Here is a 25,469-nt window from a genome sequence, read left to right as displayed (position 1 = left end):
GCTCGCCTCATTATATCGAATAGTCGTATCTCAATCGTTAACGAATATCCAATGTTGTCCATCTAAAAATAAACGTCCTTTTTTACTTTATCCAGAAATAACGATGGAGTTTCCTAGGAAAAAGAGAAAGGAAATACGAAACAAAACAGACACAGGCATAAGAGAATAAATTCAGTCGGAAAGTTCACCGCAATAATAATTTCTTAACGCTTTTTTAAGTCGTTTTAGACCTAATCATATTTTCCTATTATCCGAAATTTATTCAAGTTTGACGGAGATAAGAAACAATTGTTCTTACATATATATTTTTAAGTTTTATCTTAAAGCATTAAAAATAGTTTTGAAATATTTTTAGAAAACTTCAAAATATTAAAAGTCTCTTTCATTCGTTGAAATAGAAAGATCGAAACCAAAATTCGAAGACTAGATGGGGTTAATATTAGCTTTGAATCGGACAACTTTAATCTTTCTATATTTACAAAATAAATAAAAATTTCATAATGATTCGACTATTTAAGAAGAAAATATACCTGTTTAGAAAATACGTGTTACATGTTTAACATAAACCTACAGATCCTTTGTTCGAAAACTTCCTCAACTAATTCCTGGCTAGTAGAAAGATGATAGAGCCGAGGATTACCAGGTTTTTCGTGCTAAATAGAAATTTTCTGGCTTCCAGAGATGCGTTGTGGCCTGATGTATAGTGGTTATGGGTCGACCGGGGCTGCATGGTGGGCTGCTCAACACCAGTTGAGTCTCTTGCTGCCCCATTCCCTGTTGCCACCCTCGAGGATTTCTAGCCAGCAAACTACACCAGTTGCAAATTGCTCACCTATTCACCCGGAACCCCTGAACACGTCCAGAGCTGGCTCGCCACGAAGATGCACCCCGGAGAAGGCGAAGTTCGGTGAGAATTTTAATTAAGAGGGCAGTTTGTGGAAAATTATACGAGGTGACTGTAACGATCGATTTCGATGGAGGCGTGAGAATGAATAGGATGAGAGAAACATGTTATAGTTTCGCTACATTATAGTTTGAAAGAACGTTAATATTATTATCACTGTGGAAATATTAATATCTTTTTCTGCGAGTAATCGCGTTAGATTTATCTTCGTTGCTGTTTAAAGCCGAACGAATCTTTCGGAGGAATAAATTATCGATCGATCGAACATTTATTTAAATACACGTGGGGACGCCCACGAAAACCAACAAAATTGCCACGATGCTTATAGAACGCGATAAACATTGTCCTTAATTTGGAATTGTATATTTTCTGTCTACTTGATAATATCATTTTTGTCAGTCAGTTGTAACGTCAACGGTAGGTTGTTTCAATTTCCAGAATTATCCCGCGTACTTTTTAATGGCACTTGCTACGCACGTGTTTGCCCATTGCTGCGATTAACTTTCATTTTCCAAAGTTAGAACTGTGAAATTACATTTGAAATCCTACTCGTCACGGTGTTGAGTTTAACAAGTAATAATCGCATCGGGATTTCGATTTGAACCAATAACTTTGCTATTTACGTGGCAAGAAGAGATTCAACCGCGAGCATTAAATCGCTTGTCTGTCCTCAAATAAATCATTTTTGGTGTACGTCGGCAAGCTTTATCAAATTTATTCTTATTAATTCAATTTCACCACTCACGATTTATAAATCGACTGCAAGAATAAAAAAGTCTCAAGTTTCCTTTAAACAAGTCACGAAATAAATCACTTTCCGAATACGTCAACCAGATTTATTGCATTTTATCTTAAAATTCCATCGGGGTGCTCCTTAAGATTCCCATGAGGTTTCTCGACGCGACCAGTCGGCGAAAAAGGCGTAGAAATACGCGAAGGGCTTAAAAAAGGGGACAACTGGCCGACAATTTTGTCGTAAGCACAGTAAGTAGGTAATATCGATCCTGTTCTGCGAGCAGTTGGCAAACGGTCGGTTATCACCACCGACGTTTACGTTTACCGTCATCGATAACAAAGAGAGAACCTGTTATTAAACTAATTATCACGAATCCCTTTCGGTACTGTATAACGTTCCGATAATTGCCGGTGATTATGCCACGTAAACGTTTCTGCGCAGTCTGCTGAACGATAACGAATTAGGTTCGTATTCGTTGTTTGTGTACCTACGACAATAGAGTACTTTCGTGATATATGCGGGTGACAAACGTTAGCTTAGAATCCTCGTCAAACAAATTGAAGAATATCTTACGACTTGTCTGTGATTCAAACAAAATGAAATATAATATTCTTTGACTATTTTGCTGTACTGGGCTAAAAAGTAATTGGTTCTATTATTTTCTAAATTTAGAATGCGAAGCTTCAAATTATACGTTTTGTAATCTGCGTATATGAAGATTTCTATTCCTATTTTAGACTTAGCGAAAACTTACCGAAAATTTGCAACTACGATGATATTGTAATTATAATATAGTTATAATGATTAATTGAATTATAATCGAATAATTGTAATGATATTATTGGAAGCAAGAGTTTCTTTAAATTATTTGAAAGAAATTTCTATCCAAGAATCTACTCTGTTAGAGATATTACATGAAATAAAACATTTTTGTAACTTAATTTTCAGAGGAGGAGGCGCCGCTAAACTTAAGTACCAAACCTAACGACGTTTCGTCCACTATGAACCGAAAGAGTGAAATTTGGTCACCAGGGACAGTGTGCGAGAGGGAAGCGAAAGAAACCAGGATACTATCATCCAGGAGTCCATCCTCGACGCCTGTAATCACTCGACAAATCCATCATTCACCGTTGACACCGCCCTCCTCTTCGGAAAGGACATTCCAAGTGAGTTTTCTATGTCAAAACGTCTTTCTTTTTTTAAATCTTGAAGAATAAATCTTTTTTGGATCTTTGATATCTAACTCTAAATTAACAAGTCAGGTATTTTTCATCTAAAGTAATTAACCAATGAGAAAGTGAAATAAGAAAGAAGCAGACCCAGATCTTTTTGTAAATTATTATCAGATTCTAATTGCTTCTTCGATGCAAATGTCATACTTTCAATCGGAATATTAATTCCAAGGTAGAAAGATATTAAATTAAAATTAATTGAGAGATTCGAAGATTATTCAGAATGGTAGCTTTGCTCCAAAGAAATCAATAAAGAAAATGGAAAAAGGGCAATATCACCTGATGGAGCTAACTCGAATCGTCGTCAGACAGTAAGGTGGTGAAATGTTTTTCAGAGAACACGACGAATATCGCTCTAGGAAATCTCTACACGACCACTGTGTTCTTCTCTTGACCACTCGGTTGATCGTCAAAAACAAATAATCGCATTTTTGTGTATTGTTTTACGAGCTTCGTAAATACTCTAATAAGCTTTCTCCGAGGTTCCATACTCTTCAGCTCGTAAACAAAATCACGGTCAAGCAGACACCTAATCGAATAGCGTCAATTTTTCCAAGATTTTATCTAGATTTATCCGTTTTTTCATTCCTTTTCACGTTATTCCATTCTTTCTCTTTTGCTTCCTTCGTTTCTTTTTTTCATTTTTCTTTGTGCAAATTATTTTAATATTAAACGTTCAGTTGTTTTAATATTCATATTCGGCGGATATATGAAATTTCTAAGAGTCGCGTTAGATGGATGATTTTTTTAAACATTAAGATACTTTTATAACGTTTTCACTTGGAAGAAACAATTTTTCTACAAGTCGAAGAACGCTTGTCCAGCAAAGTGTATAATTGAAATATGTAAAAAATAATTGGATATACTATATTGCATATGGATAATTTTGCCATTTTTCACTTGAAACGACGCTTTTAAAATACAACTGCGAGGACAACATTGTTGACAGTCCTTTTCTGCTTGAATTTATATCTCTATCAATATTGTCACTCCCTGCGTTGCTTACGTGTATATTCGCTTGTATAATAATCTTGTCACGCATCTCTGTAAGTAGTCATTTTTCTTCTGGTAGATTCTGTTGCTTTTGTCCTAGCTGAAATGAAAATGTGTTTTATCGCGCCACAAGCTTTGAAGCATCATTCTGGTTGCATAATCGTATTTGCAACATTTAGAATGACGAGCAATGAGAAATGAAAAAGTATAGTTACGAATTTCTCTTCCCTTTGCCATCGAAATGATCATAAATTTATCGCAAGAATATTATAAATCAGTTTTCACGTCTCATTTATCTTTTCCATTGAATCGATCGATAAATCAATGAAATTATATACGCATGTTGCGCTATTCTAGTATATATTATACTTACTGTATTATGCTTTATGTAACGATTAAGCAGTAATAACTTTTCATTTTACATCTTCTATAACTGCGATTCGCTGTATTATTAACAATTTCTATTCTCAAATTTTCTCATCGAGTCTATCGGTTCGTTCAGACGCAATATTTTTACCATTATGCTCCTATTATCTTCGTTGTAAATATTATCGGGATTTCATACAACGATAAGACCACATTTTTTTCAAACTAATAGTTGGGAAATTAATACCAAAGGTAGTAGATTATACGCGAGCAATTTCTTTTCATCTTTAATGATATTTCATACACTACACAGGACCACAAAATATCCGCAAAAATATCAAATCTCTGTTTAGCTTTCGCTTCTATAGTGCGACCGAGTGTGAGTGGAACGGAGCTCGAGAATTTACATTTCGTTTTATTTACATCGTCGATAGCCACGCAGTAAAACCGTTTTTAGTGGCCATCTTCCAATTTCGAGCAGCGCCTTATATAATAACCGGAGCGCGAATTCTTACGCATCTGTGAGAAATTTGGAAATTTCACAGAATGCAACGTAACAGGGAAAATTACGTAAAATAGCGAAAGTACACTGCTTTCTATCCTACTTGATAGGCAAAACGATTTTCTACCGAGCTTCTACTTTCCCACTTTCTGTACGATCTTTACTACAATTAGTTTATTTACAATAAACAGATTAAACAGATGTTGGTTAAACAGAAAACGATGGTCGTTTAACGTGGACTAATCGCAAGAACGTATTATAATTAAGACAACTAGGTAGTTAATTTGCAAGTCTCGTCACCACGGATCCAACGCTCTCTCTCACGCGGACCACACTCTCTCGACAGCGCAATTCGCACTCTCTGACTTCTCAACTCGCAATCTCTGGCCTCTCAACTAACACCGACTATTAATTCGTCTTTGTCCCTTAGCGTCCCTTTGTCTTTTGTCTTAGCCCACCACGCACGTGTTCCTCAACCGCTCGTGGCCTTTTCCGCGAAATTGTTCGATCGAAGGACCAACGATACGTTGGGTCTGTCGGCACCTCGGCTTTCTCGCGACAATGTTTACAGTTCGCCCGATATCTCTCAGGCCTCTCGTCCACGATACTACAGTACTTTGAAAAATATGAATTGGCGTGAAAGTGCACGGTAGATCGTGTCGATGTTTATACAGGAAATGTGTACATATTCTCCTGAATACCTCGTTTCGTGTTTTACTGGAGTCGTGGAAGGGAGAGTGAATCCAAGTGTGGAGCGTGCGGTTTCCGTGTCGTGGAACCCTGTCGAATTTCCGACGGTCTGCAAAAGAAAACGATGCGGTTTGGGAAAAATTTTGACGGCGAGCTCGGTTTCGCGACGCGGCGCTGTCAGGGCGGGCCTTTTTTCGCTGAGAATCAGGATCGTATGACGCGCGTGTGCCCCAGATATCCTAATATGTCCGGTGGCTGTTACGTGTCGCGCGTAAAACTGCGGCCAAGCGAGTTTCTACTTCCATTCAATCAGCCGTAATTTCACCGCCGTCTTTTGTCGAGTTCCGACATTCGTCAAACGCTTGACCCGCTTCTTCGCCACGTCATGTCACGGTGCACTTTAGGGCACTTGCGCCACCGTTCAGCCTACCATTGCGTGACTCCCATGGATTTCACTTCGAACGTATGCAAATACGAAAATCGAAGGGATGATACGCGCAGCTAGAATTCACCGGCTGATCGACTCACCGATCAAGGGGACAATGTTTTTACAATAAGCTTCCAGTGCCAAGTTCTGAAAGTTTCAGTCGTAACTCCAGCCGTGAATCGTACGATTCTCTGATTTCGAATCCTGATCTGTAAAAGTTAGAGTCTTTCGTTCTCGTATGTTTGACACTTTGAGCACTTGGACCGTTCAAACTGCTGTTCATACAGCAGAAAGTTCGCAGACACTTTCTGTTTTTCATAAAACTTTGACATTTCGAGTGCAATCCAGTTCGTAGGAATTGGGATCTCCTGTTTGTAATTCACTCAGGCTATTAGAGAAGCCATTAATCAGTGAGGATTTTGTGTTCCTATCCCCTAAGAATTTTCTAGTTTCTCTTGAATCTTCTTCCAAGATGTTTCGCGCAAACGATCATTTTCTGCCATACCACTATCTTGTACCGTATCCATTTCTATTGTATTTTCATAACGCGAAGGCAGCGTTTCGAGAATGTTAAGAAATAATGTTATACGTATACGTAAGTATACAACGCAATCGGTTGGGGATGAATAAAAAAGAATGAACGGAACCAGCGGTTAACCATTTTTCTCAATCTTTGTAAGCGGCACATTTTGACCTGAATTTAATACCTCGCTTACAAACATCCCGCGATATTTCGACTGCAGTCATTCGACGTGTTATACCGTTATGTACGAGAACGCAGATTCCGTATATTGTTCGAAGATATCGTTGGAAATTGTACAGCAACAGGCCAGCCCATAATACTTATTACAAGAGTTTCGTACTTTATTTTTCTGGCATTAAAAGTTATGTCTTAACTGCTTAATTCGGTACGAAGGCACAAAAATTGTACGACATTAAATTTTATACGCGCGATAACACCGGATCTTATCAGGTATTTTATTTAATTTAATGTTATTTAAAACTGAATGATAGAAGAGGCGAACATAAACATAAAAATTCCGTATACGAAGATACAGCGAGACAAGCGAGATAACAATCTTGCTTTTTAACAAGCGAAATTTCTATCAAATATCTGCAAGAAAAATTGCTAGATACTAACTTGAAATTTGATTTCGACGCCCAAGATATATCTATTTCGATAGAAAAATGAGCATCAAAGTAATAAAGAATATTTTATAAAATACAAATCGTTGTGAAAGAAAAAATACACACGACTATTTGAAGCTGCTATACGAGGGGAAAAAATATCATCGCTGATCCATCTTCTTATTCAAGATGATTAATGGACACTTTGCATGTGCTTTAATCTTTGAAAAAATTTATTTGAAAGCTACAAGCTATTTTAATAGATAGAAGCTTTAACAGATACTATAATAGATGCAATGGTAACGATTAAATACTAACGCAATACGTAGAAAGTAGATAGATACGATGATAAATAAACGAAATAACGTTTTTAATCGTTTCATCCAGCCTTTTAGCAAATCACGTATGTAAAGTATTTGGCAAACTGTAAAGAAAGAGAGAAACAAATTCTCGTAATTCTTTTGTCATCGAGACTAACGAAAAACCTGCTGTATTTTAAACAGAAGAAGAATGAGTTCTCGTGACGTCGTTGAACGTCATGCTCGAGGTCGTTTTGATCGCGCATTAAGCGTTCCAGAAAGAAAATGAGATCAAAGAAGACACGGGACGTTTTTTTGCCACGGTCGATACTTGTTCGGGGAAACCTCGAAACGGACGATTTATAAGCTCTTCGGAAGCCATTACACGTCCTACGGTCTCCCAGAGGGGCACGCGAACGAGTTTCGGTGAACTTCTTCGGCGTCGTCCAAATGCAGCAACCGCCGCATCGTAAGCTGCATTCTGCTGCTACTTGGTCACAAGAAAGCATTCGAAATTCTGCGAGAGCATTCAGTTTTTCATAAAACGAGCAATGAAATTGCGATGCATGTGAAATTATGTAAAATGGATATCGTAGAAGATTAATTATTTCGAATAACTCCATTTCTATCGATGAAATATAGCGATATCAAGTATACCGATAGGAGAAGAAAATGAAGAAAATTTTCCATCATGTGTCGCAATCGAAATGATGATCTGAAATTGAAGGGTTGAAACAAAATTACGTTTCACAAGTGGACAAGTGTTCCCGCAACTTCTTAAATATCCAAACGACGTAAGGACATGTGAAAAGGATTAGACAAGCTGGAACATCGCGGCAAGTTAATATCGTAATATCGTTCCTTATTATTGATCGGTGAGGGATGTGAATCATGCGTAGTCGTAGCTCTCTACCGGTACCGGTGCACGCTCGTAATAATATCCCGCTGTAGCGGTTTCGTACGCGATTCCACGCATGTACCTACGCGTGTATCGTGAAAAGAGACACGCCTAGGTCGACAGCATTGTCAGGACTGGCGCCCATGTGACAATAAGCCCGAGGAGAAAAACCGAGGCTCCGTGAACACAGGTGCGCCTGTCGGCTCGGCGTCGTCCGCCTTCTTCCTTCCACATTTTTCATCATCTATACCGATTTCGATTTCTCCAGGTCGAATCGTTCGTTTATCCTCATCGTTCGACAGTAATCAATTACATATTTTCCTTTCTCCTTCGTTTCTACTGTAATTCCTTTAGACTACGTTTCAGTTTCCGTGAACGTTATATCAATTACTAGCGAATATTATCTCGTTGATTTTTCATTTGGTTGAACGATAATTTGCGAGGTAGAAAGAAAAAGTCGTGAGATAATTTCGTTGAGAAAATTAACTTCTCGTGAATTGATTTATAGGGGTGGTAACTAAGTGACTGCGGATTTTGTCATTAGGTGCTATTGACAAAATCCGCAATCACTTGGTTGCCAATCCAATACTATGAATGTTATGAAACTTTAGTTTAAGGTATCGTGGATCTAAAAGCATAGAGATCAGGGTAAATTTTACATCAATTTGAGACGTGTTTTACAATAAAACGTTTTAAAATATTCAACGAATATAATACTATGCAAAGTGTATTTTTATGATGAGAAACTTCAAACAAACACATGGAGGATATGATGAACAATATATGATACCTAGTAAATAGTTATTAGACTTGGTTCAACTTTCTAAGATACCCTTTTATTCTGTTCCAGTGTAAACAATGTGGAAAAGCCTTCAAACGTTCAAGCACTCTCAGCACTCATCTTTTAATACACTCTGACACCAGACCGTATCCCTGTCAATATTGCGGCAAGAGGTTTCATCAGAAATCAGACATGAAGAAGCACACTTACATTCATACCGGTGAGTCTCGTAATTAAATTATTACCTAAGCTATTAAAGTGTACAATGACCATAGGGGGAAATATGGTGAATCAGATTTACCGTCAAGTAATTTTATATTTCAATACACTGCTGATCAACTTCGTAGCATCAAAAGAGCCTTTTTATTCTATCTATTTTTAAGTATAATCGGTCTTAACTATAACTTCACTAACTGGTCGTTGTAAAATGAAAAAGTCGACTTATTTACGACTTAAATATTTTAATTGTTAAAAATGGGATCGTTTAAAAACAAAAGTATAATTGTTAAGACAAACGATACTTTAATATCTACTAGAAGGGGAGGAAATATTCTTTTAAATTACAAACCAGCTGGAAATACACGTGTTTAGGTTTAAAATGAAACAGAGAGACAATTTTGATAAACTGTTACTCTGTAAAATAAAAAGTAGAGAATGTGATCGTGATCTCTTCATGAAGTCTGTCTATGATTCTTGCTCTGTAGTCTTCAAATAAAATATTGAATTTTTCGAGCAATATCGTTGCCAATCGATGAAACAGTTGCCGTCAACGACATGAAAAAACATATTTCAGAGAAAGTTCTTCTCGCGTTGGCGCGTCTGCAAGCGCAACTAGTTTTGTAATTGAGGAAACTTTGACGTTTGTTTTTCAATTATTCACGCGACTCGTACCGCTTCTAATATGTTCGCTCGCTTCCATTATTCAGCTGACCATCGTTACGATCGTCGAAAACTGCAAATATACGTTGCAACATGTCGGAGACATGGCAACTAGAGTTCGCAACTTTCTCAAGCTCACCACTGTCTCGCCACTTGTTACCTCGTGAAATTCCCGTTGGAACGAAACTCCTCAACTTTTTTCAACTTTTCTGCCCCTCGTTAGTTTCGCCAAATTCACATCGCGATGATACCTTTGTCCCCGATACTATAAATTTTCATTCCTTTTTTTCATACAATTCGTCTCGTCACGTTTTTCACGTCGAAACGATATCTTTCGTGAAATTGTTCACGTTGAGTCGATTTTCCTAAATTTTTTACCATTTTTCCTGTTGATTTATTCTAGGCGAATCGGATCAACGACTTGAAACGATATCGATATAACATAAATTTGTCTGGTCAACGCTACGTTTTTCACGCCGAAACGATATCTTTCGTGAAATTGTTCACGTTGAATCGATTTTCCTAAATTTTTTACCATTTTTCCTGTTGATTTATTCTAGGCGAATCGGATCAACGATTTGAAACGATAGCGATATAATACAAATTTAACGTGAATCGAGTTCCAGTTTCGATCCGATATTTTCAATATATTCTTTGTCTCGATATATTTTTTAAACAATACGTTTCGTGTTTCGACGCTTTGTTACAAATTAATCGAGCCTCGAAGAATACCAAAATATATGACAAACTATTTAAATCGTTAAAGGAGACGACGAACCAATTCGAAATTTTCGAAAACCGATTTCCTTTACACCTAATATTACTTTTCCTTAATCGACCATCGTCCATTCGATTTCCTTCGAACAGGTAACGTAGCTGTCGTCGACGGAACGAAATTACGCTTATCACGTCGGATACGTGGCATGCACGTTCGCTGGGTGTAACGATACCGAAAAAGCCGGTGTCGTGGCTCGTCCTATAGACCGCGCCTTTTTGATCGACGCGACGCGTGCATGTTAATGCGCACTATATGTATATGCACGTGTAATAGAACGCATCCTCGGCCAACCACGATGATACATACGTCCTCGTCCCTCTTTTACGCTCTAATATACATACTGTTTACGCGTGCACCTATGCACGGGCCTATCGCCGACGCTTCCTGAGTGTCATATGCCTGTGAATCACGCATGGTCATCGTATACTTCGCTATTGCGAATTGATCACGATAGAAGTTACGGTTTGTTTGAAAGTAGAATGAAACAGGATCGTTAGGTGTAGAAAATTGTGGAATTCTTCTATATTATTTTGATATTAAGTTGCAGTTGAATTTTATTAACGATAGAACTTTAACCCTGTCAATGTTAATTGAAACGACGATGTGGTGAAATAAGTGTGCCAAGTAGTTGCAATGAAACACGAGGAACATATCGACAAATAATCGACGTATATTTTAAAATGGAAATTATATGGATATCCATACATCGTGACATGTCATGCAAAGCATAGATATACCGTTCCCTCGTGAATTGAAACGGTTATCTCTGGAAATATTTTTTAAACCTTTCAGGAAGGACAAAATAAACTTGGACAGTTAATTCAGCGCACACTTGGTACGACGTTAATCTTAAAAAATTCATCGTTTCGATGGTAAATAGCTTTTCAAATGACGAATAGTACGAGTTCGGTGATACGATGTCGTTTAAAAAACACGATGACTTGGATTTCTTTCATCGAGAAAGAAACTATCTTAATAAACATTTCGAAGTTTCATATCGAGATAAACGTTTTTATATTAAATGCGAGAATAACGCTAACTTATTAAGGATTTGAGAAGGATCTATAAGAATATAAATAAATAAATAAATAATAATTATATAGGACTAATACAAGAATAACAGATATTAAACAAAAGATTTTTTCCTTAAACGTTTCACGATTATTTCTTGAATTATCATGTTAATGTATTAGGAAATAAGATACATAAATGTGTCTATAATATCCGTCATAAGCAGACCTTAATGGACTTTAGAACCGACCCTGAACACATTTGTTATTTGTCTAATACGATACTCGAATCATATTCATGAAGATGTACGAACACATTGTCAAGAAATCACTAATACAATAATGCATTAAGCATACACCTCTGTTATAGCCCTTCGCGATATATCGAAAATTATTTATGCATAATTTATCGAAGAAGATAAATTGCGAATGGAGCAATTATCTCGACGTTTCGTTGCTCGACTATTTTATGAAATTTGTATAAAATATGCAATTGTTCAGAGCAGGAAAATCACCGTTCAAAAGGAAGATAAATGATAAACCAAACGATAGTATTCGCGTATTCACATGTTAAAGAATATAGTGGAAAGCTTTTCACTTCGATTTTCAACGTATGTTGTTCGTGTTATAATGCTCGTAATTTTCGCTTAATCGAATTCATCGTTTCAAATGCACAATAAAGAAAATTATACCGAGCAGCGCGCGTACACTGGCTCTAAAAGGTACTTGCACGTACCTTATTTTCCATTGAAGTGTCTTTTTATCTCAAAATGATAATAAATGATATGAAATTTAATATATTTGGAGCAAATTAACTGCCATTTAGATATTATATCAAATTCAATGGCGTGCAAATACCTTTTATAGCCCCGAACAATAAAACTGGGAAAATATTGCACTTGCAACTAGATGATTGCGGATTTTGTCATTAGATGGTATTGGCAAAATCCGCGATCACTTAGTTACCAAGCCAATATCGAAGAAAAGAGAGGAAAAAGTCAAAAGAGACAATATCATAAGAAAGACGTGGAAATTTGGAAAATTGGAATAGTTATTGGAAAGAGCATGGTGTAGCCGGAGATCAGAATAGATCGGGACGAATCATGGGCTAAATTCGGGAACCTAGAGCATTTAACGAGACACGGTAGAGGGAAAACAGGGTTGAATGACGTAGCGAGCGAAAGGCAGGATAGAAAGATCGTAGAATAGCTCGAGGGGGTGCAAAACGAAGGAGTAAAAGTCGAGAGAAAGATATGGGATAAGCAGACTAAAGAAAGTTTTAGCGAGGAAAGAAGGTTGAAACAAGTAGGATAATTAGCCGGTAGAGTAAGTCGAATAGGAGGGAAGGAGAGACTAAATGATTCAAAGTGCACGGATAAGATAGCTTTGTAAATATAGATATTTGTAAAAAAAAAAAAAAAAAAAAAAAACGTGCAATTCTCGGCTGCGAGGCCGAATAAAACGTATTCAATATTTTTTGTAGCCACCGTATAAATATCATAATGCCTATGTCTATTCCTGACGAAACGATATTACGTAGTAATGTAGATTAAAAGATGCATAAATAAAAGGAAACAGCCAATTTAATCTAAGAAGAAATCTTGATCGGTCGCGAGGGGAACATTTTAGGGACGATTTAATCGCGTTTTCCGATTCGAACGACCGGAAGGAGATATACGAGTGATGGGAAACGTGCTGCTTGTCACGGATCGGGGAGTTTCCGGTTAGCCACGTGGCCGACCACGAGGATCGCCGAGTCCCTTTTTAATTAGCATCGGGCGTCCTAAGGGTTCGACGTGTGCCTCCAGACACCTTTTATCCATTCGCGTAAACGATTCTGCCCTCGTTTCACGGAACAACTACCGATGCAAATTTAATCGCCCCTCGTCGCGATTTCTTCCTATTGATTCATCGTTAAGAAAACAACGGAGAATTTACGACGGTTGCTTTGCTGCTTTAACGTTCCAAGCGGTTCAGGCGGACGTTGAATTTGTTGTTGGTGAATAGACTGCGAACGTCCATGTGATTTTACACTTTTATGGATATCAATCGAGGATGTGGAATCTACCTAAGACATTTATCCTGACTGTTAAATTTTCTAACGAGTACTTTGTTATGGAGTTTACGTAACACGCGTTCGTATACCGCGTACGTTGCTTTGTCGGAATATTTCGAGAAAATTTCTTTGATAACGATTTTATAGAAACTATGGAATCGTTAAGTTTTGCATTGCGAGATATCAACCGAATAGAGTATATGGATAGAAACGTGCAATTAATATTTTCTCGTTACTATTTCCCTATTCAAATAAATAAATGGCACATTAAATAAACGTAAGTATAAATTCTAGTTGATTTGTTTCTTTTAACTACCGTAATTATCATTCGAATAGCATTTTAGAATATCAGTGGGAAAACCAGATTACACGCAAAATTATGAAACGCGAAATATCGATTAGGTTTCTGTAAATAGGTACATAAAATATTGATAGCACAATTTTTCCTTTTAGTTAATTTCATTTTAATTGGAGTACTTAGAACTGGGAATACGAAATGTCAAATAGCGTTAGGTAAAATTCATTTTATTGTAATATTTACAGAAGTTATTTAATGTATATTCGATATTTTATGAACCAACACTTTGGGTATTATTGTTAGTTTTTATTTTTTTAACTGCGTTTAAAAACAACTATATGTGCTTATTTTCACACATATAATATTACTCTACTATATACTCAAACATAATGGCGATAATCTACAAGGTAGCACATAATACATCTAAGGTTTTAATTATCGCTAGCTTTATCAATGACAATTTATGTTATCCAGTTCTCGGTTGTAGCAACATATACACACACAAAATACATACTATTATACATACGCAGAATATCGTGAATTGGTCTATACTTCAAGAACGTGCAAAAATTGACTAATTTGTCATAATTTTAATTTATCTACAAAATCTGCAAAGTAATTTACTTGACCAAACGAGACTGGATTTTTTCCCGGCATTATTTATCGTATTGTTTGGTTATAACGAAGAAGATGTTACGATCAGAGCTTCTTATTTTGATCTAAAAACTAAAAAAACCGATCATTTCTCAAGACACGCGTAGCCTGTGAGAACTAGAAATCTACAATTGACTGCCTACGATACAATGCAATAATTTATCGCTTATAAAGAAACGACGAAAACTAACGGAATAAACATTATTTAACAATGACATTTTCAGATTTGAAAAATCGTTTACTAGTTGTACAGACATATCGTTTGATCGATACGTTCGAAAGCATTATAAAATTTCTTTGTTCTGTCTGTGCGTTTGTACGTGGAATTAAAAGCAACTGCTTATTCCAATTCATTGTACTTTGGAATATTCCTATCTCCAATTTCCTAGCTGGAAACAAAACTCGTCTGTCATTGGAAAATGTCACATAATTAACGGGTGGGTGAAATATGTACAGAGTTATTGCGTAATGCATAACACCGAGGCATGTGCACCGCACACTTGCAATGTTTTCTTTACGTCCTTCTTCCCCTTTTTCTTTTCCTACGAATCGCTGAATTATTTCAGTAAGTAATTTCAAAGTTGTGGGTTCCATAAAACGACAAGGAAATTCGAAACAGGCTGTGTAAACTTGGGAATTTCAAATAAATCTCTGTTTAGCTTTCGTTTCGTAACTGCGTTCGTAAAAATATGAACTCGCTGTCCAATCGCTATTGTCTCATTAATTTATTCATACCGTATACGTTACACACCGTGTACATTAATTTCTATATTTTAGTAATAATAATACGCGATCAAAGTGTTGGGACTTACTAGCGTACGTACGGCAGACTTTTCAACGTGTATTGGCTTCTCGTAGCGTTCCGATAAAAGCAACCTTGACGGATAATTGCGCTTAATTGCTGGGGAATTATAAGAACACCGCGTGGACGAACGAGCATCGAATTCTAATGGATCGGCGGAAAGTAAAGCGATTTAAACGTCAGATAACAACCGACCAAGCTACGGTTTCTTTCGGAATATTATTTAGCTTTTTCGTTTTTGCGATTTAACTTGTTGATTAGTCGCTAAAGAGACGGACACCTAATGTTATGTTTTGTTACACGTGTAGCACGTTATCGTTATGTGTCACGTTTGAACTAGTATCAGTATTTAATTGTTGCTATTAATAACGTTCGGTATAATGCGACGAAAATTGTAAATGGAAGTCGCCAAGTACTGGCTGATTATACAAAAGAAATTGCAGAAACTAGATTGTTTATCACAAAGAATGATATATGATTAATGACTCCACTTATCTATATGTTTTAATGTATGCCCCAATGTAAGAATAAAATATAGGATATAAGTTATGCTCAAATATATGAAATCTACAATAAGCACATTGCAAATTAGTGCCATTTCCATGTACACAATGCTCCTTTTACTTTCCATATTCACATTTAGTATTCTATACTGTGTTATTTCATTTTTTATAATAATTAATAATTAATAGCATCAAATTAAACGATAACGATTACCTGGTAATTTGTACAATATGTTTGTACATCTTTGCTAGAAAATTAATAGAGTTTTATAAAATAAGTATGTGACTAACTAAACTAATTTTATACAAAATATACTTTTGAGTGTAAGGAAGAGATTTGAAATTTTCTGAAGCCAAAACACGTTCCATTTACTTTCCATTTTCATATTTGGTATTCTATACTGTGTTATTTCATTTTTTATAATAATTAATAGCATCAAATTAAATGATAACGATTACCTGGTAATTTGTACAATATGTTTGTACATCTTTGCTAGAAAATTAATCGAGTTTTATAAAATAAGTATGTGACTAACTAAACTAATTTTATACAAAATATACTTTTGAGTGTAAGGAAGAGATTTGAAATTTTCTGAAGCCAAAACACGTTCCATTTACTTTCCATTTTCATATTTGGTATTCTATACTGTGTTATTTCATTTTTTATAATAATTAATAGCATCAAATTAAACGATAACGATTACCTGATAATTTGTACAATATGTTTGTACATCTTTGCTAGAAAATTAATCGAGTTTTATAAAATAAGTATGTGACTAACTAAACTAATTTTATACAAAATATACTTTTGAGTGTAAGGAAGAGATTTGAAACTTTCTGAAGCCAAAACACGTTCCATTTACTTTCCATTTTCATATTTGGTATTCTATACTGCTAATACTAAATTTCATTTTTTTATAATAATTAATAGCATCAAATTAAACGATAACGATTACCTGGTAATTTGTACAATATGTTTGTACATCTTTGCTAGAAAATTAATCGAGTTTTATAAAATAAGTATGTGACTAACTAAACTAATTTCATACAAAATATACTTTTGAGTGTAAGGAAGAGATTTGAAATTTTCTGAAGCCAAAACACGTTCCATTTACTTTCCATTTTCATATTTGGTATTCTATACTGTGTTATTTCATTTTTTATAATAATTAATAATTAATAGCATCAAATTAAACGATAACGATTACCTGATAATTTGTACAATATGTTTGTACATCTTTGCTAGAAAATTAATCGAGTTTTATAAAATGAGTATGTGACTAACTAAACTAATTTCATACAAAATATACTTTTGAGTGTAAGGAAGAGATTAGAAATTTTCTGAAGCCAAAACACGTTCCATCCAGATTATATTCCATCTCTACTTCGTTGCCAATTTTCTACAGAGCCACCTAGTATATTTGCATAAACATCTCCGGTCTAATCGTTAACAACCGTTCGAACAACCAAACTTTTATATCATGGAGAATATTAACTAACCGGTTTAAAATTCATACGCTTCTCGATGTCTGTTTTTCTTTTTTGCTATCGTTGAGGAGAAAGATATATAATCTCATACAATTCACCGGCATGATATAAGACTAGGGTAAAGGATATTCGACGACTACCGGAGGGCATAAATGAATCGTGAGGAAAGATTCGTTGAACTCGAAGAACAAATTGTACTCTAAAATACGGCAGCACTGTAATAATCCTTTGGGTAATAAGTAGAAACCCGGGCTGAACAGTGGTTACACGCAGTTTGTAAATTGTTTGCCAGACTTTTCTATAGCGAAACTTCGCCGTATAAATAATTCCTGTGGGAGATACGACACGCCTCGTCGTCACAGTATCCACCCTGTTCTTACCTCTTCGCGACAACACATTTGAAATTTTATTTCACATTTAATTCTCAAGAAAATGCAACAAATACAAAACATTCTCAGCATCGTTTCTCGTATGATCATTGTAATAATCTCATTTGCGTTATACCCGAGCAATTTTGACCAATATTACCATGTACATTTTACAAGGAAGCAAAGTTAAAATTTTGTTAAATCTTTCTATTCGATCCCTCGGTGATACGAAGACATTGGCGAGATTATTTGGATAATGAAAATAATATAAACTGAAATAAGAATTTGATAATTAAATGGAAGGAATTAAAAGATGGAATTGGAATAGTAGAAATAGTAGAAGGAACAGTGGAATTTAGAAAACATTAAAAGAATAGAATTATTCTCGACGATACTTAAGTTACAAAGTACGAAATACACGCAGAATTACGATACATTAGGCGTCATACATTGTTAGAAATTTTTCTGATTGTTCTGAAATTTAAACAGAAAATAAGGAAAGGAAGAATAAGAAAACGTCTGGATAGAGAAATAACATAGCTATAGTTCTTTCGAATAGACAATAGGTGAGCAAGTTTCCCCTCAAACCACCGATATAAGCAATTGAAAATAAATATAAGAAAGACATAGAACAGGAAGCAGCGATCTAAGGGAGGTTATCGCTAAAGTTTTACATACATGCGATGGTCTTTCTTCGTTGATACACGCACATCATGGTAAATTGCATACGCTAACATGTACTTTCATTGAAATTGTCCTCTTGCCTGGCAATAGCCGATGAAACATCACTTTATATCGAAATGAGTATATCGAGGAATTTTATTGTCGTGTCGGCATTAAAAAGTTTCGATTGCAGATTCTTGCACTGTCCAGTCCACTAATCTATCACATCGAGTTATCGTTGTTAGACGATAGTTTGCTGCTTTCTTTTCTCTATCGCTTACCAAAGCAATATTTCAATTAAGGCTAAAACGTTCAATTTCGTCTTCGTATGAAAATTAGATTTCCTACTTTGCATTTCGCTCTATTTTATTATATATTCGTCGTATAATAATAATAATCAAAAGCCGTACTAGTCGACTGTATCTTGTAATAATTTCTTCATTTTACTATCAGAATACGTAAGCAATATACAACGCAGATACTCGGATCAAAATCATCGACTCTGAAGAAACTTCGAAGCGAGGGACGAATAACATTCCGAATCAGACGATTTCCGATACATGAAAATCCACTGTTGGTCGGCGACGTTGGTCCCAGATAATCCATGCGACGCCATTACATGAAGTTCATTAAGCGGTCGCTGCATAATTAAACTGGCGGGCTGCTACCAAAACACACGCACGTGTCGACACACACGCGAAAAGGCCGAGTATCCAGTGCTATCATTAAAATCGGCCACGAAGTAAACGTTTCAGACGGTAAATATTTAAGTCGACCGCTAAGGGCTCGGTAATGAGAGTCGAGATGGATCGATACATGGCCACGTACGCGTACAAGAGGACGAATACGCGCGTTCATCGGTTGCTGACACACTTGATAAATATTACCCATCGGCTGAAATTGCTTTCAAATTTCGTCCTTCTTTTGATATGCCTTTACGCGATTGTGTTGGCTCGTCAATACCACCTAATGACAAAATCCGCGATCACTTAGTTGTCAAACCAATAATTCCCTGGCGAGTAATTCTAACCGGTCGCTTCCTTTTTAACATATTTTCATGATGAGATTTCCTAAAAGGCAAAAGGTGAAAGGTACAGGTCCTGTGTAAATTTCTGAGATCATCATCTTTCGATTGAACTTTCAGCTGTTGGAAACGATTATGATATCGATTTCGCTTTTTAAATTATGTTTTTGTGAAACTTTTAGTTCAGATTGATGTTATTTTTGTAATTCTATAATATATTCGCCCTAAAGGGAAGGAAAAGTCGTAGAATTTTACGATTGAAATACGATTATGTTATATATTTTGTTAACAGTAGTCCACTTCTTTTTTATCGTACAACTGTTTACTGGCAATGATTGATGATATTACGTTAGATCCGAATGTTGAGTTTTACAAAAATATTGATAAGGAATCGTATGTTGTAGAAATTTCTGCAGATTGATAATTTTTTATTGAATGTTTAACGTACGGTAACTGCGTTTATTATGTTATTACAAAAGCAAGGTAATAAGAACCACTTGAATTACCACTTAATCAGTGGGATTTCATGGCTTTTTCTACGATTACTCGATAAATACCGATATTGTGCGTATCGTGACGCGGAAACATTTGGACAAACAGAAGGATCACGATTTTTGCCGGCTGTGTTTTCGAATGTTTTTTCGGCTCTGATCGCCAGTTGCAACGTCGAGTTTATCAAGCCCGCATACAATTTCACGAGTATACGTCACATTTTTGGCGTTATCTGTCGCGCAAACACAGACAGGAATCACGAAAGGAAAAAATAGAAGAACGTAACGCGGTGTACAGAGATCGCAGAGTCCGTTCAAGTTCAAGCATAATTAATTAACATCACAGCAGAAACGCAAACACGATAGAATTAGACTCGGACAAAAGATTGAACGGTGAAATTTTAAGAATCGAATTTGTCGAAGACGAAATATATACACGTGTTAAGATTCGAACGGAATTTAAAACGCACAGGTAAATTTTTCAAAGTTGCATTTGAATAACGAATGCTTCATAATATTTATTGCGCTTAAGATAAACTTGAAAGCAGCTTTTGCATATTTTTTAAAGAACGCGAATTTTTATTGCTTTAAAATTACTTTTAAAGAAACTTTTCTATATATTTTAAGATATCGCAACAATTTGTTACTTTTCCTAGCGATCATCCTAGCTTCACTCACCGCTGTATAACAATTTTATTCGGCAATCACCTTGACTGAAACAAAGAATGACCTCTTTAATTTTGGCACATAAAATAAACTTAATTTCGATAAAAATAATAAATTAGTCGAAAGAAGTGGTTATTTCAGGTCGTTGCTTTTTATTTTCATTACAAACAAAATTTCTCCAAGTATGATCTTGATTAATCAGTTTATTTTAAATCCATCCAGCCGGTCGACTAAAGCAAACGAAATCAAACAAAAGATTCACAACTGATCGGAATTCCCTTTATCGCTTTTATTTTTAAATCATTTCATTTCAAATCAAACTTTCCTTTGTCTGCCTGCCAAATGAATTCGCGAGAAGATGAATTTGACATTCTTTTTTACCCAAGCCATAGTCTACGAAGAAACTTCTTGCAGGGTAATGAAAAATTTATTACTCCGTGACGCTTTCACTTGGGAAACTACAAGATGAAAATCGTTTGCCCGCCGTACACCGTCGAAAGAGCTTTTGAAAAGACATTACACTTCCGCTGCAATATGTTGTTCCTCTGATATGCAAAGTGGAACTCTTTAGCTGGCCATACAGAACGTTTCTGTGATCGAAATACATATAAGCACGCGACTGATTCTGTGTCATTAGGTGTTTCCTCCTCTTCATGGGGAGTTTCTCCTGTTAGATTCTTGCACACGTTATAGTAAACGTAAAATCCAATGAATGCTAATAACTAGAAATAATTAGAGAAATGGTACCTGGATAGAAAATTAGTTTACTTATTAAATATTATAATGGATATTTTTATGTACATACTTACAGTGGTGTACAAAACAAATTTTAAGTAATACGAAGAAACAGCATAATTTTACAAAATAAGATTGTGATTGACAGATGAGAGAACAAGCAGCAGATATAATGCTCCAAAATAAACAACTCGTTACCACATAGCTTTCTTCTGTTCGCCATTGTAAGTGTAATAGAACATGCTTTACAAATCAAAATATCTCATTTCCTAAAAAATAGAAACTTTGTAAGTAATACGAAGAAACAGCATAATTTTACAAAATAAGATTGTGATTGACAGATGACAGAACAAGCAGCAGATATAATGCTCCAAAATAAACAACTCGTTACCACATAGCTTTCTTCTGTTCGCCATTGTAAGCATAATGGAACATGCTTTACTAGTAAAAATATCTAATTTCCTAAAAAATAGAAACTTTGTAAGAAAAGTCCAACTTTCACCAATCAGATAATTTTATTACACGGAATATCTAATGTTCGAGTTACTTCACGCTATGTGCTATCTTTAACGGTACCGTACAATCCTGTTCGACTTATTGGAAAGCATCGTTAATAATTCCTTTGTGTGCTATCATCACCTTCGTCTATCAATCTATTTAGAATTGTGTCTAAAAAATCGTACGCTGACGTAGCTATGTTCGCCATGTTTAATTTACGGGAAAATCATTTCGATAATAACGTAGCACCACTCGATGAGGATACTCGTGTAGACAACCATCTTTCATTAGTTATAAAAGGGTTAGGTAGATCGAAAGCCGAGCGAACAATTACGATAATGGTATTTTTCCTCGCGTCGTCCTAAGCGGTGACACAAACGAACCAACGCTTGTGATAACAAGGCGTCATCATCGTCGCGTTCCGCCATTGTTCGTATTTATAGCGGACCCGATAAGTCCGATGATATATCGATGCAAATCGATTCGCAAGCAATATATGTACGCTGACTGAGAAACGAAGGAAAACGAAAGGGAAGCCGTGACGATTGCTGGTGACATTTTTATCGTTGTACGAGAGAGTGTTATCGGTCGCCTCTTCCATTCTCTTCCGATACCCTCGCGCTTTTTTATCGATTGCAAGTTGCTACTTTATTCTCTTCTTTATACCTCTCTAATTACTTTTGTATTCATCTATTTTTATTATCTATGGTACGAATGGTAATAAATATAGGAAAGATAAGAAGTTTCGTTTAGATCGGTTGACATATTTTCCTACCAATTTTCACTCCTTTCCAATTGCTCCTAATTTTTCATGAACAAGATTCGTCACGATTACCTTGACATTCCGTTCACTCCAAATTCGAGAATGGAGCATCGAACACCACGAATCGAGTAATTTACCAATCGGTCTGAATCGAAACATTGGAGGTCTCTTCGTTGGTAGATTCCTCATCCTGGAACATAAAGGATACAAGGACCTAAATCGTGAATATTAGTTCTAATTGCTGATTCAAAAAGGAAACAGATAATCATCTTGTATTTCCTTCGTTTCCATTTCCTCCCCGCTTGACTTATACTTGTTCCTTTTTCTATTCAATCTATTCCTTCTTTTCTCTATTACACATTGCTATTTCTCACCCCTCTCTCTATCTCTCTTTTGCTTTTACTATCCGTTCTTCTTTCACTGTCATCTTTTTTTTTCATCTTCCCTACTCCTTTCCATCTTCTTCTCCCTCTTTTTTCTCTTCTTTTCCGCTGTATCCCCCAGCAATCTTCTCTTCTCACGCTGCTGTTCCGTTCGCAGTTTCCCCTCTCCGAATCATTATTATACATAGCAACGATCTTTATACATACTTAATAATCTTCTCGTCTCTTCTTACACCCCGTGCACAATTTCTCTGCAAATAATTATTGCACATATTAGCCCATACTCGATCGAGAAAATGTCACATGTTGGCCGTGGATAATCGGAAAAACGAGCAATTCACGAACCTAACCGCGATGAGAATTCCCTCTTTTTTTCCCCTCCACACCGCGAGTTTTTGCACCCTCAGAGATAAATGTCGCACGATCACGGTGACGTCGGCCAGGACGAAAATTAATTTCTTCTCGATAGAATCTTAACGACGACGGGACCCCCGCGGTACGCAACTTACGTATGAGCCGTTTTATCGGCATTTTACAATCGGTTCCAGTGTTTGCCTGGAATTTTTCGAGATAGAGAAAGAGAGGTTAACCGGGGCTGTTTGCACGATTTATCGAGACGATCATCGTTAGACGACCGCTCGAGGTCTCCTCCGAACGAGTTTTTCCTCTTATCGGTAGCCCGATCCGCATAAAAGATCGTTCTTAAAACCAGGCTGATAATGGTTCTCGAGCAAATATTTAAGTTTCCTGGAATTTTCTTCTGCACGGTTCACCAGCGGAACTTGGCGGGCGTTCGCGCTTAATAGCCATCCTCTGTTTGCTCGGAACGTCGTGCGCACTGAATTACGCCCTGATATCCGCTCGGACATATTTAAAAACAGGTATTTAAAAAGCAGTTAGAGTGGTACACTATGAATATTTAGAGGCAATCGTATTCAACATGTAACGCGATGTCGCGTCGCTTGAAATTTATTCTTTGCTCGCAATCTTTATAGCTCGTGGACTGAGTTATAAGCGATATTCGATTTTCGCTCTTTCACCGGCCTTTCTTCTTTATAGGAATTTTTATTATTGATATTCTAGTTGAGACATACACCGACAGTCGGAAGACGAAAGATAACAGAACCTACCAACCGATTTACACCACACAAAATAGAACACAATTGAAACGTTGTTGCGTGTTATCCACTGTCCACGACACAATCTCGTGTATCAAATTTGCTGCTTGGCTCTAGGCAGCCAGTTGTAAATATGTCGTAAAATAGGAAAAAAAAGAGATATTCTAGTTAATATCTTCGTAGGATGGCAGTGTTGAATCGGTGAACTAATAAACTTTGTTTTCATACTCTGTAGTTCGTAGGGTTTGTTTTGTAAAATATATTGTATTCAAAAATTCTTCTTTTAATTTGCAAGGACAGTTTGAAGGTTTGAAAGGTTGAATCGGCCGAAGGAAAAAGAAGCGCAATGGAAGACACTTTTCTCGGCGTTGACGTAAACAGATTGCCCCAACTGTCGGCGACAAACAGATCGCCACGATTTATAGGTTGATTCAGGTGCGCTCAGCTTCACCTTGACTCATTATTCCAAATCGCGTTCGAGTTCTTTCCTCGCTCGTTAATCGAATTTGCAACCCGCTTCACGATTATTTGTCACGATGAGTAACTGTTAACGCGCGAGATACTTTGTTGCCAGAAATACAATGTTTGCAGTTGATGTTAAAATGCTTTTATATATACAACATAGTATAAATGAAAAATCGTTAGGTTTAGCAAACTTGATCTGACAGAGGATTTATTAATCCTGTTGCATAATTTGCATCATTTTAGCCTCGGTCGTGCCTCTGTTGCTATTTATCGCAACTACGACAAGAGTGAACTATTATCAACTGTTCCACGCGATGTAACAGTAAACGGAAATTTTCCTTAAAACATTTTAACTCTTTGCACTCGTACGTCGAGTGTGACTCGACGTCGGTTTTTATCTCAGGAGCTCCTTTGTCGCTTTTACGCTTAACAATTACAAAATACGACAACAATTACAAATAGTGTGAATAAAACTGGTATTTAAGTGGATTTCTTTCTTCCTTTATCTATTTAAATTGTTATTTTTTAGTTAAAGTAAAAGCGTCGGGTGCTGCTGGTAAGGAAATTGAAATAACATTCAAAGGGTTAAAGATCCTCTTGCTCGTTGAAACAACACCTAGAACAAGTAATAAAAATTCGAGTATCGCAGCAAGGTTGAAAAAGAACAAGTATAAATGTTGAAGCTCAACTATCGCGAATTATAAGCGCAGAGAAAATTATAATATATGACAGGGAAAAACATTTTGACTTGTTCAATTCCTTGTCTATGAAAATATCTATGGTAACCAAAAAATATACTAAAAATCTGAGTAGAGTCATCAGAAATGATAAATAATTGTTTAAAGAACAACGCGAAAGTGTTAGGAGACAA

General features: G+C 36.1%; 1 protein-coding gene and 1 long non-coding RNA gene across 4 annotated transcripts in view; one reads left to right on the top strand and one right to left on the bottom strand.

Moving 5' to 3' along the window:
• The window catches only part of LOC126923727 (zinc finger protein 628-like), a 76,155-nt gene that overhangs the window by 46,665 nt on the left and 4,021 nt on the right, over nt 1-25,469 (top strand). For all 3 annotated transcript variants that reach the window (XM_050737441.1, XM_050737443.1, XM_050737442.1), the window contains 3 exons: nt 680-907; nt 2,589-2,806; nt 9,026-9,176. In XM_050737441.1, coding sequence (XP_050593398.1) covers nt 680-907; nt 2,589-2,806; nt 9,026-9,176 — 597 coding nt within the window. The remainder of the gene's footprint in view (nt 1-679; nt 908-2,588; nt 2,807-9,025; nt 9,177-25,469) is intronic.
• LOC126923733 (uncharacterized) lies at nt 20,766-25,041 on the bottom strand. Its single transcript, XR_007713300.1, has 3 exons — nt 22,705-25,041; nt 21,446-21,640; nt 20,766-21,358 (listed from the first exon to the last, which is right to left on the bottom strand). It is a non-coding gene; the product is annotated as an uncharacterized LOC126923733 (long non-coding RNA).

The sequence above is a fragment of the Bombus affinis genome, chromosome 13 (assembly GCF_024516045.1).
Source record: "Bombus affinis isolate iyBomAffi1 chromosome 13, iyBomAffi1.2, whole genome shotgun sequence".
NCBI classification, from domain to species: Eukaryota; Metazoa; Arthropoda; class Insecta; order Hymenoptera; family Apidae; genus Bombus; species Bombus affinis.
Note: the sequence above shows the minus strand (reverse complement) of the source record. Positions and strands in the feature narration are given on the sequence as shown.